The following is a 14,997-nucleotide window of genomic DNA, read 5'->3' as shown; positions in this document are numbered from 1 at the left end:
TTCAGACTAGGAATTTAAAACCCTGTCTTTCAGAACCCCAGCAAGTAGTTCACCTTTTGGTACAGGAGGCCAACCCTTCCTGTATAAAAGGGTAATTTTTTTTTTTTTTTTGTACAAAATAAAACTATGCCAATAGTAACCATTTGGATAGATTCATCCCTAGCCTTTCGTAGGCAACTGTAGCCTATTAAAAAAACTTACGATAAGGCATCCATACGGTATGTATAAAGCTGTCACAAGATTCAGTTGCCTACATATGGGACTCCAGTGCCTTTTCAAATACTTTGGTATCCAAGACATGTTTCCTGCAAATATAACACAGACTTGCAGACCTAGAAGATGACCTGTGCCCATTGGGAATGGCAATGCGAGTCAGATGTGGAAGTTTAAGGCATCTCCAATGGCACTAGTTGCCTGCATTTAGTCAGCTAAATCCCACCCCGTTCCCTATGCAACTCTGAATCAGGCAAGCCAGAAGCTTGAAGGTGCACTGCTTGTGTCCTCTATGACTGGAGTTAGTAAGTTGAATACAAGCTGTTCTGAGTGAGCCTTCTCTCAAATTCTTGTAGTCTCAGCTAATCAGTTAGAAAAACACTTTTATTTTTTTTTGAAATGCTGAAAACAACCATGGGACTATCAATCTGTTGGGTCAAGTAGATCTGGAGATTAGTGGTCTATATTGGTCTTCTAGCTTGGCTTTGTATAGACAAGGAGATTTAATAGCAATGCTCTGTTTCAGGGTAAGCTATTAAATAACATTGAGGGAAGTTCTAAAGGAGAAATCAAACCTCTGTGCTGCAGATTTGTAAGTTTTCTAGTGCATCCAAAACACGTCTGGCTTTCAGGCCGCATGCATGCACTAATAACTGTGTTTCATTGCCTGACTGGCATCTCCACTCATCTTTCTCCAGGACAAAATTATCTAAATCAGTCTGGCCTTGAGGACAGAACTGCTGAGAGCTCTCTATGGGAATCTATGGTATAGATTACTACCATTTGTGTCATTCTATTTAATTTGCTATTTTTTTTCCTTACAACATGTGGGTAATAATCACAGCAAATTGATTCCCCTGAGCTACTACGACAATTAAAGCTATTTGGTTATTGCCACCTGCTTACTGTTCCCATTAATGCAATTTTCACTGCATTATTTTTTCCTTCCTTCCTGTTTCTCACCATAGTAAATTCTTTGCCCAGTCTTTTTACATTGCAATTAGTGTTAAAATGGTGTTGAGGACATCTTTTCATAAAGCTGATCATTCACATTATCATATACTGCTCTTCCTATGCAAATTTAGTTCTGAGAATTTTTGAAATTTAGTGGTTTTTAATACATATACTATTTAAGGAAAACAGGCACTTAATGACACCTACTTTTTAATAAGAATCTGTGTAGTTTTGCTGTTATTTAAATCTTGTAAGCAATGGTTTCCCCTTATCTTCATTATATTTACTAAATCACCTGCTACATTAAATATAGACATAGGAGAGTAAAATAGATACTGTGTTTGTGCGTGTTATTGCTGTCTTGTCAGGTATTTAACCTTTTCTTTCTTGGAATATTTTTCCTTGCTCACCTATTTCTCTATTTGGCTATTGGATTTTTCCAATCTGCATTCTCAGCCAAACAATATGATATATATGACTTGTGTTGTAATCTTTCTTTTTTTACAAGATCAAAGCAACCAGCGATTTTTGGGGAGAAGAACAGCAGAAAGCAAGATAAAATCACGGACCAAATAAATAAAGATCGAAAGGGCAAGGATGAAATGAAGGTTTCAGTCCCAATTTTGTTAAGAAAATTTCAAGTTTTATTCTATACAGCAGGTGAAATAAGGGGAGATCAATCTATAACTGATTACATCTTCTAAAACGCAGTCCAGTAACACTTGGTCTTTCATTAACCTCCTTTAACTGCTATGTTGCTTTAAGTCAGATGCATTTTATGTAGCCTTGTTTCTCTGTACTGAACTACCAGGATGGTGAGGTTGCACACTGCAAGAACCTGGTGCTTCATTCTCCTGGTCACAAATAGCCAAATAACTTACTGACCAATTCTGACGGATTGAATAACTCCTTGCTGCATAAATACGAGCTAATAGTGTTTGTCATATTGCCGGTAGCAGTAAATGATAATAATAAATAAATAAAAACCATGAAAATAGCTTTGATTTTATTCGTTGTTATTATTCATTTCTCAGGCAGGCAAGGCAAGCTTGAACATGAAAAAACATAGACCTACAGCGTAAGCACAAATGTAGATCTAAGTAAACATCCTATAAACTGAATGTGGTTTTAGGCCACAAATTGCACCTGCAATAGGGAGAACAGACTCCAGTCCAATTCCAGATACGTTCCTCAACAAACAGCAGAAAACTGATGTGTAAAAGAAGCAGGAGTCAACAACAAAAAAGTTCCTAATTTAGGAACAAATCTTAACCCTTTTTTATTGTTTGTTTGCTTTGATTATCTAATATGCTGGTAGATTTTAAACCAGGATAGAATTTTGAGACTTTGCAGATCATTTAAAAGCTTAAGGGATTATCAAACCAGTCATTTAAAATGACATTTTCACTGTGCAAATATTTGTCTATTAAATAGGCTGTATGGCACAAGACCTGATCAGCCTTGGCAGTATTACAGGTTCTTCATACACTGCAAACCCCACTGTTTCCTCATAAAGCTGTCAAGTCTCAGTTTAATGAAACATATATAAACTCAATGATGTTAGCCATGTCTCAGCAAGCTAATTCATTTTTTTTTTTCCTTCTTCCCTTTCCTGTTCAGCTCCCCCTTATTAGGACTTTTATCAATTTATCCTTTTCGGAGCACCCCAGCAGGTCTGCTGCTGGCGCTGGGATATGAAATCAAAGAACCCATTTAGGTTTTGAACAGGCAAAACATTTACATATATAAAAATATCCTATCAGACCATCATTACATTAACTCACAGAGGATGGAAGATTAGGGAGCTTGAGTAAGAAGCATCTCTATAATGACCCTAGAACTGCTCCTTGAATTCCCATGAATTCTTCTATGCCTTCACTACTGTTGTCTGAGATGCATTCTTTCCCTGTGTTTGTAATTAGAGTTGTAATTTATTTCTTTTTCATACATACCACCAGACTTAGGGTCTGAAGGATGCCGAAGGTATAAACAGCTTTCAATAGTTTTGAGTAGAAACTCATTATTCCTCGTAAGGGGGTGTTGAGAGGCAGGAGACCTTTTCTCTATTAACACCAGCGACAGGACCCACGGGAATGGGGTTAAGCTGAGGCAGGGGAAGTTTAGGCTTGACATCAGGAGGGGGTTCTTCACAGAGAGAGTGGTTGCACACTGGAACAGGCTCCCCAGGGAAGTGGTCACTGCACCGAGCCTGACTGAATTTAAGAAGAGATTGGACTGTGCGCTTAGTCACATGGTCTGAACTTGGGTAGACCTGTGCGGTGTCAAGAGTTGGACTTGATGATCCTTAAGGGTCCCTTCCAACTCAGGATATTCTATGATTCTATGATTATTGTCAGTTTTAGGAAAAGCAAGTTATTTACCTGGTTTTGTGATATCCAGATCAGAATAGAGATTGCCACCATCTCCATCCTTTTCATCAGAAAAGAACATTTCTACCACAACTTTGCTTATTTGTATCCACCACTTTTTTCCAAACAAACAACCAAGTATCTTGTTATCACCACACAATATGTGATGCTCGCCCTCTGAAAACTTGTGACATTCTGCAATATTTCTTGCTGTTTCTGAACTGTCCCAAATCATGAAGGGGTTCTATAGAGTATTTCTACCAATGAACAAAATAGCTTATATCTGCCATTAATGACTTACAATAAAAAACAAAAACAAACAAACAAACAAACAAAAAAACACCTTTTTCTGCACACAGAACAGCAAATAACCATCTGTAAACATTTTCCTGAGTTTCTGACTAAACATACTGATTGTTTCTGCCCATTCTCCACCCCATATTTGTTTTCCACAAATATTCTCACAAGCAGTTTATCTGGCACAAATTCTTTCTGAAACAAGCATCTTTAAGTGACTATTGCAGAACAGATTTGAAAACCCAATTGCTAGTATTTGCAGTGGAAACATGATTTCAAACAAACAAGTTCATTCAACTGAAAAACATAAATACACTACATTTCAGTCATACAATGAAAACTTGAAAATTTGTGCACTGAATTTATGACAAATGCATTAAATTGTTTCCTTGAAGGTTTCAAACAGGCACATTTAAACATCTGAGGTACAATCAGTCTATTCCCAGAACAATTTGTAAGAAAATTTAAAAAAAAAAAAAAAAAAAACACGACACACAATAGATTAATTTTGTCAGGTTATTTATCCAGTCCCATTTCTGATTCTAGTTGAGTTTAAATACATCTGTAGCAAGTTTTGAAGTATAGGTAGAAAGTTTATCCAAAAGAAATTTGCATGCTATTTTTTTTTTTTCTGTGGCCCACTTGAACAAATGGCACTAGTCCACAGAGAGCAAAAAAAAAAACAAGCTGCATACTGAGGCCAAAATGAGAACCTGGATGGTCTAGCGCTATAGGTATCAGGTAAGAGGGCTAGTAGTAAGGTTCAGAGAGAATTGAAATTCATCTTGCTTTTCTGACAGAAGCATTATATTTGAGCACAAATAAAATAAATGAATTTAAAAAAAAAAAAAGAGCTAGCAATAAGCCTTCCCTCATTTTCCTTTACTCTTTAGGAGGTTACTTTGATGGGAATTAGACAGCCCCCTGCAGGAAGCTCTTTAGTTCTTGTTAAGTCTTCTCACAGCATGTTTGGTGAAAAAAAAGGCTTGTGTTTGATGCTGTTCATCACTCTAGCTGCTGATTTTCTCAGGTTAAGAAACATCAGTCTGTTTGCACCACTTTCAAGGGCTGCCAAAGTGAAGATCTCATATGGGTTCCAAGTTTCTTGCTGCTGTGTTACAGCACATCCCCTTAGGCAAGCGTGCGTGTCAAGGCTGAACAAGTTTCACACATCAAATGCTCATTTGAGGATCTTTAGTAGGTGAAACTGCTCTTTCTAAAAGTGATTGCGTATGCTTGTGCTAACATTGATTTAACTGCATTTCTAGATTGTATTTGGAAATCATAAATGAGATCTTTTCCCCTTTTGAATGTGCTGTTATGACAAGCGCGACAGGATCTGCTCCTAACTCCTGCCCTGCAATACAGGCAGAATAGGACATTCTCTCCCCCATTTTTCCCCCAGTGTCTACAATGAATAGGGGTGCAGGTATGCCCAATGTACAAATTAATAATTTAACACTATAATGCAATGCTTCACTAAGCATTAACATGAACCTTTACATGCCATTCTTTCCTATGCTATATAATAGCATGTCAGCATTTTGTCCCCTGCAATCTGCTGAGGTATAAGCAGGAGCCAGGAATCCAAGCTGCCATTCCCCTGCCTATTTCAGTAAGCCACACTTCCTCCTGCTCAAGCTGTAACTGTGTTTACCTCTCAGTTCTTCCCTCCAGCTTTTCCTGTATGGAGTCAACTGAGTTTGTTCCCTGACCTCTTCTTCACTTGGTCTCTGGTTATAAGTCTGTTCAAATAAAATGAGTCTCTTGAAGACTGTAATTACCAAATGAACCTTTGCCTCTTTGCTACTTTTACTTCCTTTCACACTTCTGAAAATTACGGGGAGCTGATAAAGTCTGAATCACTTTTATTGCTTATCAGGGGTTAAAAAAATATTTCACAGTTAATAAGACTATCACCTCCTTTTGGTTCCCTATTTCTCTCCCTTTACTCAAGCTGTCTTTGTATTAGGTGAAAAGCTATTCTAAAGCTGTCCTTTATGTCTACCAGATCCTATTATGTCTACGCACAAAGGCAGAACTTTAGTGAACCTGGATCTCTTCCCTTCCTGTTCAAGGTCTGCTCTACTGTTGTTACTGAATTTGGTATGTTATCATTGTACATGCATATATAGGAGTGATTTCCTGCTGGGAAGGGCTTATCACATCTCCTCCTGGCAAAGTCAATGGAAGGCTTTTCTTTAGCACACCTTTATGAAGGCTTTGCCTGCAAGGCCCCAAGGATCCCAGCTTCGTGTTTGCAATGGCTGCACATGCAGTTAATTAGGGCACTGCGACATCTGTGCAGTGTCCATCTGGCAGAAAAAGATTTAAGCACAACGTACTAACTTTCAGCAGTGCCCTCAGCTCCTGTACTGAGAAACATTTCAATCTTGTCGTGGCTTAGAAGGCACTTTCCTCAACCCCTAACCTTTCCACTGGATGAATTTATACAATGTAACTGAAAGAGTAGCCTTCAAGTATCTGCTCATCTCTGCTCATAAGCACAGCTATATCTCTTCCAATATCTGCAATTCAGCAACATTTTGATCCATGGTTATCCTCAGCACCCAAATGTTAAGTAGCATTAAGAATCTGAGTCAGAAACATCAGTCTTCAGTGGCTTTGTGACCAGCTGGTCTCATATGTCTCATTTTTTCTCTGGAGAACTTTTGGTTCAGTGTTTCATCTTTCTGTTTGTTCCAATCAACTAATACAAAAACAGAACCTGATCTAGCATGCAGACACAGGTCACTGTCATTGGCCAGATCTATCTACCTGATGACTAATTAATTCCTTCTATTTATGTATGCCTGGGAAATAAACATATTTTGTGATGAAGTAGGTATTATCACCAATACAAAGAAAATACTACACGAAAGCCCATGGACCCCCCATGAATACATACTGATTTCACACACATTTTCCACACATTTCTATTGGCTCTGCTTGAGACCACATATTAAAACCCACCAATCTTCCCAGTACAGACTGATGAAAGCCTCAGCAGAAACAGCTGCATTTCACATGTGGTTTAAGTTAATGTCTCATCCTGAAAGTTTAACTCTAGCTGGCCATGCTGCTTTTCTAATATTCACAGTCCTCTTTAGCTTCACATTAGAAGCAAGGCACTCCCTCCCAAAAGCACAGAAGAATACAGTGAGGTTGGTAGCACTTCATTTCTGGAGTGTCCAAACCCACTTTTTTTTTTATTGCATATAACATGAAAAGTCATCTATGTTTGATATCCTGTAAACACATAAAACAGTCACATAGCACTTTTAAACAGCATAAACAAACACGGATCTGTCCACACAGTAATATTTCTTTTCAATAAAAATGAAGCATTACCAAAGCTAAGTAGGACTGCATATTTTTCAGCTGAAGTCTACTATTAAAAAGAAAAAGGAGCAACAAAATATATCTTATAGTCATTCTTCCTAAATGGGCCAGAAGAAAAAAAAAATAAATCCCAGTTATTTACTAGAAGCTGGAACATAAACAATAGCCCATCGTAACCCAGGCAGTCCCTAACGTTGCAAACCCAAGTACAGAAGGCCCTTCTTCCACCACCACCCCCAACTTAGAATTACGTTAACGACCAGTAATAAACAATTTTACACTGCTGAGCCTACATGTGTGTGTGTGTGTATATATATATATTCTCTCCCACACGAGCAATTAATAGATACAGACACCTACTATTTTTTCTTGGTAATACACACTTCAGATCATGGGATTCTTCTCTGCAGGTGACCTCACTGCAAGTCGTGCTAGCATCTTGCAGAATAAAACACAGTAGTGTTCAAGCAGTAACACAGGTTTATGTGCATGGCAGTACACAACACTCTGTGGTTTGGCCAATGCATTGATCACAGGAAAAAGCTTACAACAGACCTTCTTGAATATGCTCATTGTTAAGTTTAATGCAGTGATGTTGAGCAGACTCTCAGGAGAACCAGTCCACCACCAATGGCAGCAACAAGAGTCCCTGCATCAAGATTATCTACTCCAGTTTCTTCAGCCCTATAACTTCATTTGTTTAGCAGGAAGCCCTCCCAGTCTCTATTTGCAAGAGCAGGGACAAGAACCATCAAATGCCGTTCATGATTTTAGCTATATTCTTTTCAAGCTGAAATGACAGGTCTTATCACCTCAGAGAAGCTGACTTTCCAGTGAGCACAACACGCCCATCACACCTAATGTGTAAGAGTTCATTTCAGAAAAGTTGCAAAACTTTTCTTCCCTAATATTGTCAATAATATGATAAAACAAATTCCTAAACTGAGTGCAGATGAACAGCGGAATCAGAGGATAAGAAAGCATTTCCCAACTTTATAAAGCCCCCAGAAGGCAGAAGCACCAGCCCACAGCACTGTCAAACACATTCCACATAGCAGGGCTCAGTCAGACAATTAATAAGAACATGTTTCATCACACATTAATCTGTGCAATACAGGCACCCACCATTACTAGAGCTCTCCTATCCTAGTATTTGCAGATAACCAGCCATCTTATATGAGTGCTTTACAAATCCTAAAAAAAATATAGAAGCAACTTCAGGTTAAATATTGTACAAGTTGTAATAACAGCAAGCAGATAATGAGAGCAGAAGGAAGCCTAGTCTCAAAACTTCTCTACTACAATCATACTGATGCCTGCTTATGTGGGTTTTGGTTCTTTGTCCTTACTCTCTCAAAGAACTGGTGCAAGCCACTCCATTGAACACCACGTGCTGGTGTATGCTGTGCCTCTGCTAGAAGGGTCTGACAGTACAGTGACTCCAGAAAGCTTTCTGCAGTACAGACTGAACCCTTCATAAAGTTCAAAACTACTTCAAGAATCATGATGGGAAGTGGTTACAGTACTCCAGATTGCCTGGGTATTTTCAAATTTAGTTGCCATTAAATCAGAAAATACTTAGTGAAAAATGTGATTTCCTCCCATGCCCTTTCTCACCCCATTCTTCCCACCAACTTACCTCCCCCTGGTCCCAGCAGCTGTCCATTTGGGCAAATCTCTAGGCACAGAGCAGAATTGCAGGCAAACCAGGCAGTGCTTCCCCATGATTCTCTATGAGCTCCTGACAAATCTGCCACCTGTCTTTGATAACCTTGATGGCTTTTTTATTCCACTAATTTGCCAAAGTTTTTTTGAGTGTCGATAGAGTGAATGGATAACACAAGTGGCAAAAGGTCACAGCTGACAGTTACTTGACTCCTTGATGAGCAGAGAAAAAGAACTTAAGAAAAACATTTTATTTTTTTCTCTGTCCCTTCTCTCCTGTGGAAGAATGGATTAGGTCAGGCTCATAACATCTTCCCCTTCTCCCTTCCCATAAAGGTGTGTAATAACTGAAGGCAGTCAACCTTAAAGCCCAGGAAAACAGAATACCTGATTCACAACCCAGGAGTACTTACGCATACTAAAACTAACACTGTTGCACACAGTGGAATTGCACTAGGATTAAACCAGCAGAGCCCCAAGGTCAGCCAGTACCACCACACTATGAGACACATTTCCCTGGAAACCAAGAATAGGACAGGTCATTTCCCTAAGCTGTCAAAATCTACTTTATTGCTCTTTTAACAGCCAAAACAACAAACAAAAAGAAAAAAAGTACTGTGACTAAGCCTTCCCAATGGACTTTTGCAAGCAAAAGAAGGAAGGCAAAAAGAGGAAGAGGTCACAAAAGTGCATGTAATTAACATAATCAGTGTAGGAGTGGTATCAGCAAATTAAAAATAGAGAGTCTGTATCACCCAGACTGCATGCCCAGGGCAGTACTATGAAGAACAACAAGATATGAAAAGTGCCCTTTGGACTAAAGAAGGTGAGATGACAGGATTTCCAGCCAACAAAGAATGTATACATATAGTTTATCCAAAAATCCTTCAATTGGATTTCAATCATTAATAGCTGATATCAACATTTTGCATATATGGTATGCACAGGTAAATTCTAAGGACATTCAAAGTGTCCCCCCCATCCCCCCCTCCCGTTATCTTACTTGCACATTGCCATTTCCAGAGGCAATATTCTATGGGGATAATTCAGAGATCTCTCAAAAGACAGTGACTAAATTCCTACTTCTTCCAAGGCTGCATTACTTCTGTCCCTCACAGGCATTTGGTAAAGCAAAGTTTTGGGATGAAGAGTAACCCCAGACTTGGAAACAAGGCAAATTATTTATCAATATATATGAGCACCATGGACTTATCACGTGGAGTTATTTGCAATACTAAAAACATTTAGAACCAAGCAGGACTTCACTGATTTATTTTCCTTTCTTATTTATTTCTGCCTAGCCATTGATGAGCTATCTGAAGAACACTATTATGTATTTTTAGTTGTTGTTGTACAAAGACTTAATGGCATTTACTTTGTAAACTAGAGTTATTGGAATTATGAAGTTGTGTTTACACTATATCCACTCATTACAATATACAGCAAAGCAGGATTCCTTTGTTTGAAATGAGCCCTTGAAAACTATCAAAAGGAATTCTTTAGAAAATCTTAACCTCTGCAGAAATCTAGTGTAAAGAAAAATTCTAAAAATATCTGAAAAACTCTTCTCTCCTGTGCTATTCTCCGTAGTAAATCAAAAAACTTTGTCAAAGAGGAAAACAGAACTAACGTTTATCATTAAAAAGTGACCAGATGCCTTCACAGGACTCATGAAAATCAAGGCTCACTGAGAAAGGCAAGTTTCAAGAAACTTTGCATTTTCCAGGAGATGGCATGGAGAAAAAAATTGCATCCAAATAGGAGAGAATCACTTCAGCAGTTAGTTTTGACTTCTTGAGCTTAGCTTCAGCTGTGGTGCTGTCTCCACCTGCACACCCTCTGCCCATTGCTCTGGGAGCCACACTAAGCTCAAGGCCAGGCCCCCTCCTTGCTTGGACTACACCACAGGTGTAACTGTGCACATACCCACCACATTTCGGCCCATCAAGTGCGAGGTTATGGCAGAGCAAAGATGACTTTTCCCTCGAAGTTGTGATCTCCCCCGAGGCATGGCTGGTAGGATTTAAAACTACCCCTGTATGCTTGGTTTACCACATCAGAAACAAATTAAATTAGCAGCTCAATAAGCTTGGTTATAAACTGTACTTGCTGAACCTTTCTTGTCACAGTGGCAGAGGCCTCCGGGAGAGCCAGCTGAGTAGTGCTTCAGCCCTCCTTGCTGACCGCTCTGCACCCATCAAATATGGGAGGTACTCCCTCCACCAGCAGTAAGACAAATTTCCCTTTGCCCACTTTACTCCATAGGATGGATAGCTGTTCCCATTCTTTCCAATCTGCCAAAAATCTAAAATTTCACCTCTGCATTTTCATATTTGTTCTTATTCAAAAATTCACTAAAGAACAGTATTATTTCAGACAGTACTGCTAATGATTTCACCTGCAAAGTCACCTTTCCGCTTCCATCATAGAGAAAGACTTCTCTCGGCCACCCAAAAGCTTTGTATTCAGTTTTGTCACACGTCCCGAATCTGTGAGCAAGCTGCAAAATTCAAAACCTAAACATACAGCCTTGAACCACAACATTTTGTGTTTTCCAAGGTCCCATAGACTGGGAAATAAGCCAGTCCTCATTACTATCATGTCAGAGGCCAAGTTTGGGAGACCGAAGGATTAAAAGAGAGCCGAGTTCCTTTATTAGCCTGACTTCTATGACAAAGAGAAGGTCTCTGGTCCTGGCAGGATACCCAGCACCAGAGCACGCAGTGCATGGCAGCCTGGGGATGGAGCCGCTTCCTCCCCCTTCTCCCTGCACAGCAAAGACAACAAACTCCCTCCCGCTTTGCGTATTGCAATCTACCATTTCAAACAGAGTCCTTTGCTTTTTATCCTAAAGTGGCACTTGTTAAAGGAGCTGTGACCACTCAGGCTATTTCCTTTGAGGATGATAACACTGCTGCAGAAGCTTCATTATTATGCTAATCGAGCACAGTCTGAGCAGCTTTCATAACTGCCACATTAAATCATCCACCAAGGGGAGGCCTCAAGAGCCATTTACATTGCACTGTATGCATATTAATGAAGGCACTAGCTGCAGAATTGTTTTTGAAGCAATACTCAGGTAGAAAGGGGGAAAAAAAAAAAAAAAAAAAGGACATTATTTTGAATGTCAGAAAAGCTAGAGATGGTTAAACTTCACAAAGGTTTTGCAAGTTCAGTGGTGAGGTTTGGTTCTGATGTCTGCAATTAGGGCTGAATAAAACAACAGAGCAGAAAAGTGCAGCAGCTGCAGTTGTGAAAGGGGTCTCTGTGACAGACTGCAATGGCTCCAAAATATCTGTGCTGTACAATGCACACTCTCGGTCCTCAGCCATATAAATAGAGGAGTCCTTGCCTTATTCCCTCCTCCTCCTGCTCCATCCCCTCCTCTTGTCTCAGGACACACCACTTGTGATACACCCAGAGAAGATAATGCTACTAGGAAATGAGATAAAGAACAGTACCTAATAGCATGCCTTCAGAATAATTCAAACACATCCATCAAGACCAAAGGAATAAAAGCAAACAAGTGACATTTAGAGTGATCTTGGGCTGACAGCTGAATACAGATACACTTTTCCCAAAAGATAAACCACCTGGAAGCCACCACAGATGAAGGTGGATGATACAGGCAGACAGGTTAGGCTGAAGAAATAGCAGGAGCAATAATCACAGCAGTTCACCTGCCCTGACACAGTCACATTGCTTTTTTTCACGTTATAGAAAATGTGCATTCTGAAGAGGCAGTGTAAGGGCAGAGCAGTGGCATTAGTGGCAAGAATGGAGAGCTTTTCCCACTCCTTTAAGAAAACTACATAAAGAAAAACGCTCTATGGAAAATGAGGATGATGCTGGCATTGTTACTGAAACAAAGTCATGACTTTTTTTTTATCAGATCTATCATAGCTTTGTTTAGACAGGTAGACATATTTTAAAATGATTTATAGGTGAATATTATGTGCAGTGAGGAAAGAGCACACACTTTGGAAATCTGGCATCCCAGGAAATGTTTTATTTTATGATTCAAGCCATGCACTCTCTTCCATCACCATATTCTGTAATATCAACAATCCACTTCCCTATCTCCCTCCTGCTTCTCTCTTACTCTCTTCCCCAGACACCTACTCCCCAGGCCCAAACAATGCTTGACAGCAATCTTTCATGTCTTCAGGACATCACCTTCAAGCGCACTCTCCCTCCCCACCTCTTTGTTCCAAAGGGATTAGATAAGAGAAATGCAGCATTTACAAGAGCAAGAATTCACCTGGAACCAGTAAAGAACAACCTTTCTGCACGGGTATGAAGTGTTTAACCACAGTCTCAGCTGAAACCCAAGAACATTTCAACAAGATACCTTTTTTTGAATGACGAGACATTTGTGTGTTATTGCTGTAATGGCCACAGTAAACCTTGCATATTACATATGTGCATAAGGTTGATACAAAGCCAATAACACGACCTTCCAAGTAAGTCTTCACAAGCCCTAACCGGCTAAGAAAAGAGTAGAACTACCAAAAGTCTGCAACATTTTCCTCTGTCTTAAGAGCAAAGAATGACTTGAGGTGGAGGGTACCTTCAAAATAATGATGTACCAAAAAGGCAAAGCTCTGTACCAACTTACTACAGTGCTGAAGAAAAGAAGACACTTTGCTGTATCCCTATCTTCCCCACCATAAAAGAAACTATTCTGTACTCCAATCTTTAATTGGCTTTTAAAGAGCCACAAATGTCTCTTCCTTATCTTATTTTCCAGTTTAATTTTTTTTTTCTTCCCAACTGATTTTTTTGGACAACATATCACTCAGAAATAATGCTCACGTTCTCATAATAGCTTCCCTCCCTACAGAAAGCTATAATGTTTCAGTTTGCCATTTTTGAGATTTTTCCCTTAAATCCTACCTTTGCTATCTCAGTTCCAGTGCTTGTATTGTGAGCACCATATCATCACAAGGAACTCGACAGATCTAAGTCTGAATGGACTCTTGAATATTTCAATGCTATTTTAGATTTTGGGTCTCACTAGGTTAAACTAAATAATAGGGTATAATCCTAAAGCAGAGTAATTTGAGATTTGCCAAACCCAGTCTGCTATAGATGCTTTTCTAAACAAATTAGGCAGATAAACTGGCACATGGATATTATAACATCCATCATTCATGACTCTCTTAGGATATTTTAAAATACCAAACAAAAATACAGGAATCTAGTCTATGCTTCCTTCCCCCTCCTCAGAAAAGATAAGACAATATTTATAGGTATCCTATCATTCAAAAAGCAGTATTTATCTGATACTACGCTGGAATAGAACAATATAATGCAATTACATAAATACACTCACAAAATTAATGAAAATATAACCTTAATTCTAATATGATATACAATTATAGATTTTTGTACTCCTAAAACATGCCAACAAAACATAAGCAATGTTTTGAGTGACTGCAATGTCAAGAGCTTAGCTTAGCAAATGGATAAAATATGTAGCATTTAAGGTTTCTAATCTCAAACCATGTACATACACTGCATTTTGCTTGCTTTTTGCACGCCTTACTATCATTTCTGCACAATTAGCTGTTCAGCTTCAAGAGCTTCGCAGTACAGACTGACTCCTTCTATATGTTTATATAGTATCTCTCAATAGCACAACGGGGCTCACTCCTTAATGAGGTCTTTGCGAACTACACTGCTGTTACTGCTGCTGTTAATGATCATGCATATCATTTGCACGTAGCAAAGAGGCACATGGTTGCATCGGATACATGAATACTTTACATGTGATAATTTCACAAGCTAATTTTCTTTCATTACATAAGCAAGGCAAATGTGTATTGGAAATATATTTGCTTAGCTGCTCTATGAAAGGAATTATTTTGTGTTGTAAGCAAATTAAGGAATCCCAGCCTTTGAAATATGAACAGATGGCAAGAAGAGACAGGAATTCCATTAGCTAATAAGAAAAAGAGTGAACTCAGCTAGGTAAAGTTAATATTCAGGATTCCAGCATTCGGTAGATATCCAAAGAGCTCTGGATGGTTTTGATTTTATAAAAAAGTCATGAAAGTCTTCATTCCTGATCTTTGAAAGCCTAACATTAAATTTAGCCTATATATGTGGTTTTGCTGGAGGGGTAGGATGGGAATAGTACTACTGTATGTATTTG

The 14,997-nt window shown here is 39.0% G+C and overlaps 1 protein-coding gene across 13 annotated transcripts in view; it reads right to left on the bottom strand.

Annotated features, from left to right (window-relative positions):
• The window catches only part of LOC119717758 (uncharacterized), a 518,405-nt gene that overhangs the window by 387,233 nt on the left and 116,175 nt on the right, over nucleotides 1-14,997 (bottom strand). For 11 of the 13 annotated variants that reach the window (XR_011811352.1, XR_011811355.1, XR_011811353.1 and 8 more), the window contains exon 1: nucleotides 8,815-8,926. The exons of 1 other annotated variant lie outside the window; for it this stretch is intronic. Coding sequence is in view for 6 of the 12 variants with exons in the window: in XM_072042449.1 (XP_071898550.1) it covers nucleotides 8,815-8,841 (27 nt within the window). In the remaining 6 variants the exon portion in view is untranslated. Of the gene's footprint in view, nucleotides 1-8,814; nucleotides 8,927-14,997 lie in introns of those variants that run through there. One more of the 13 variants, XM_072042444.1, reaches the window with a different exon arrangement.

Source organism: Anas platyrhynchos, chromosome 9, assembly GCF_047663525.1.
Source record: "Anas platyrhynchos isolate ZD024472 breed Pekin duck chromosome 9, IASCAAS_PekinDuck_T2T, whole genome shotgun sequence".
NCBI lineage: Eukaryota > Metazoa > Chordata > Aves > Anseriformes > Anatidae > Anas > Anas platyrhynchos.
The sequence above is the reverse complement of the archived record's forward strand: the minus strand, read 5'-3'. Positions and strand labels throughout refer to the sequence as shown.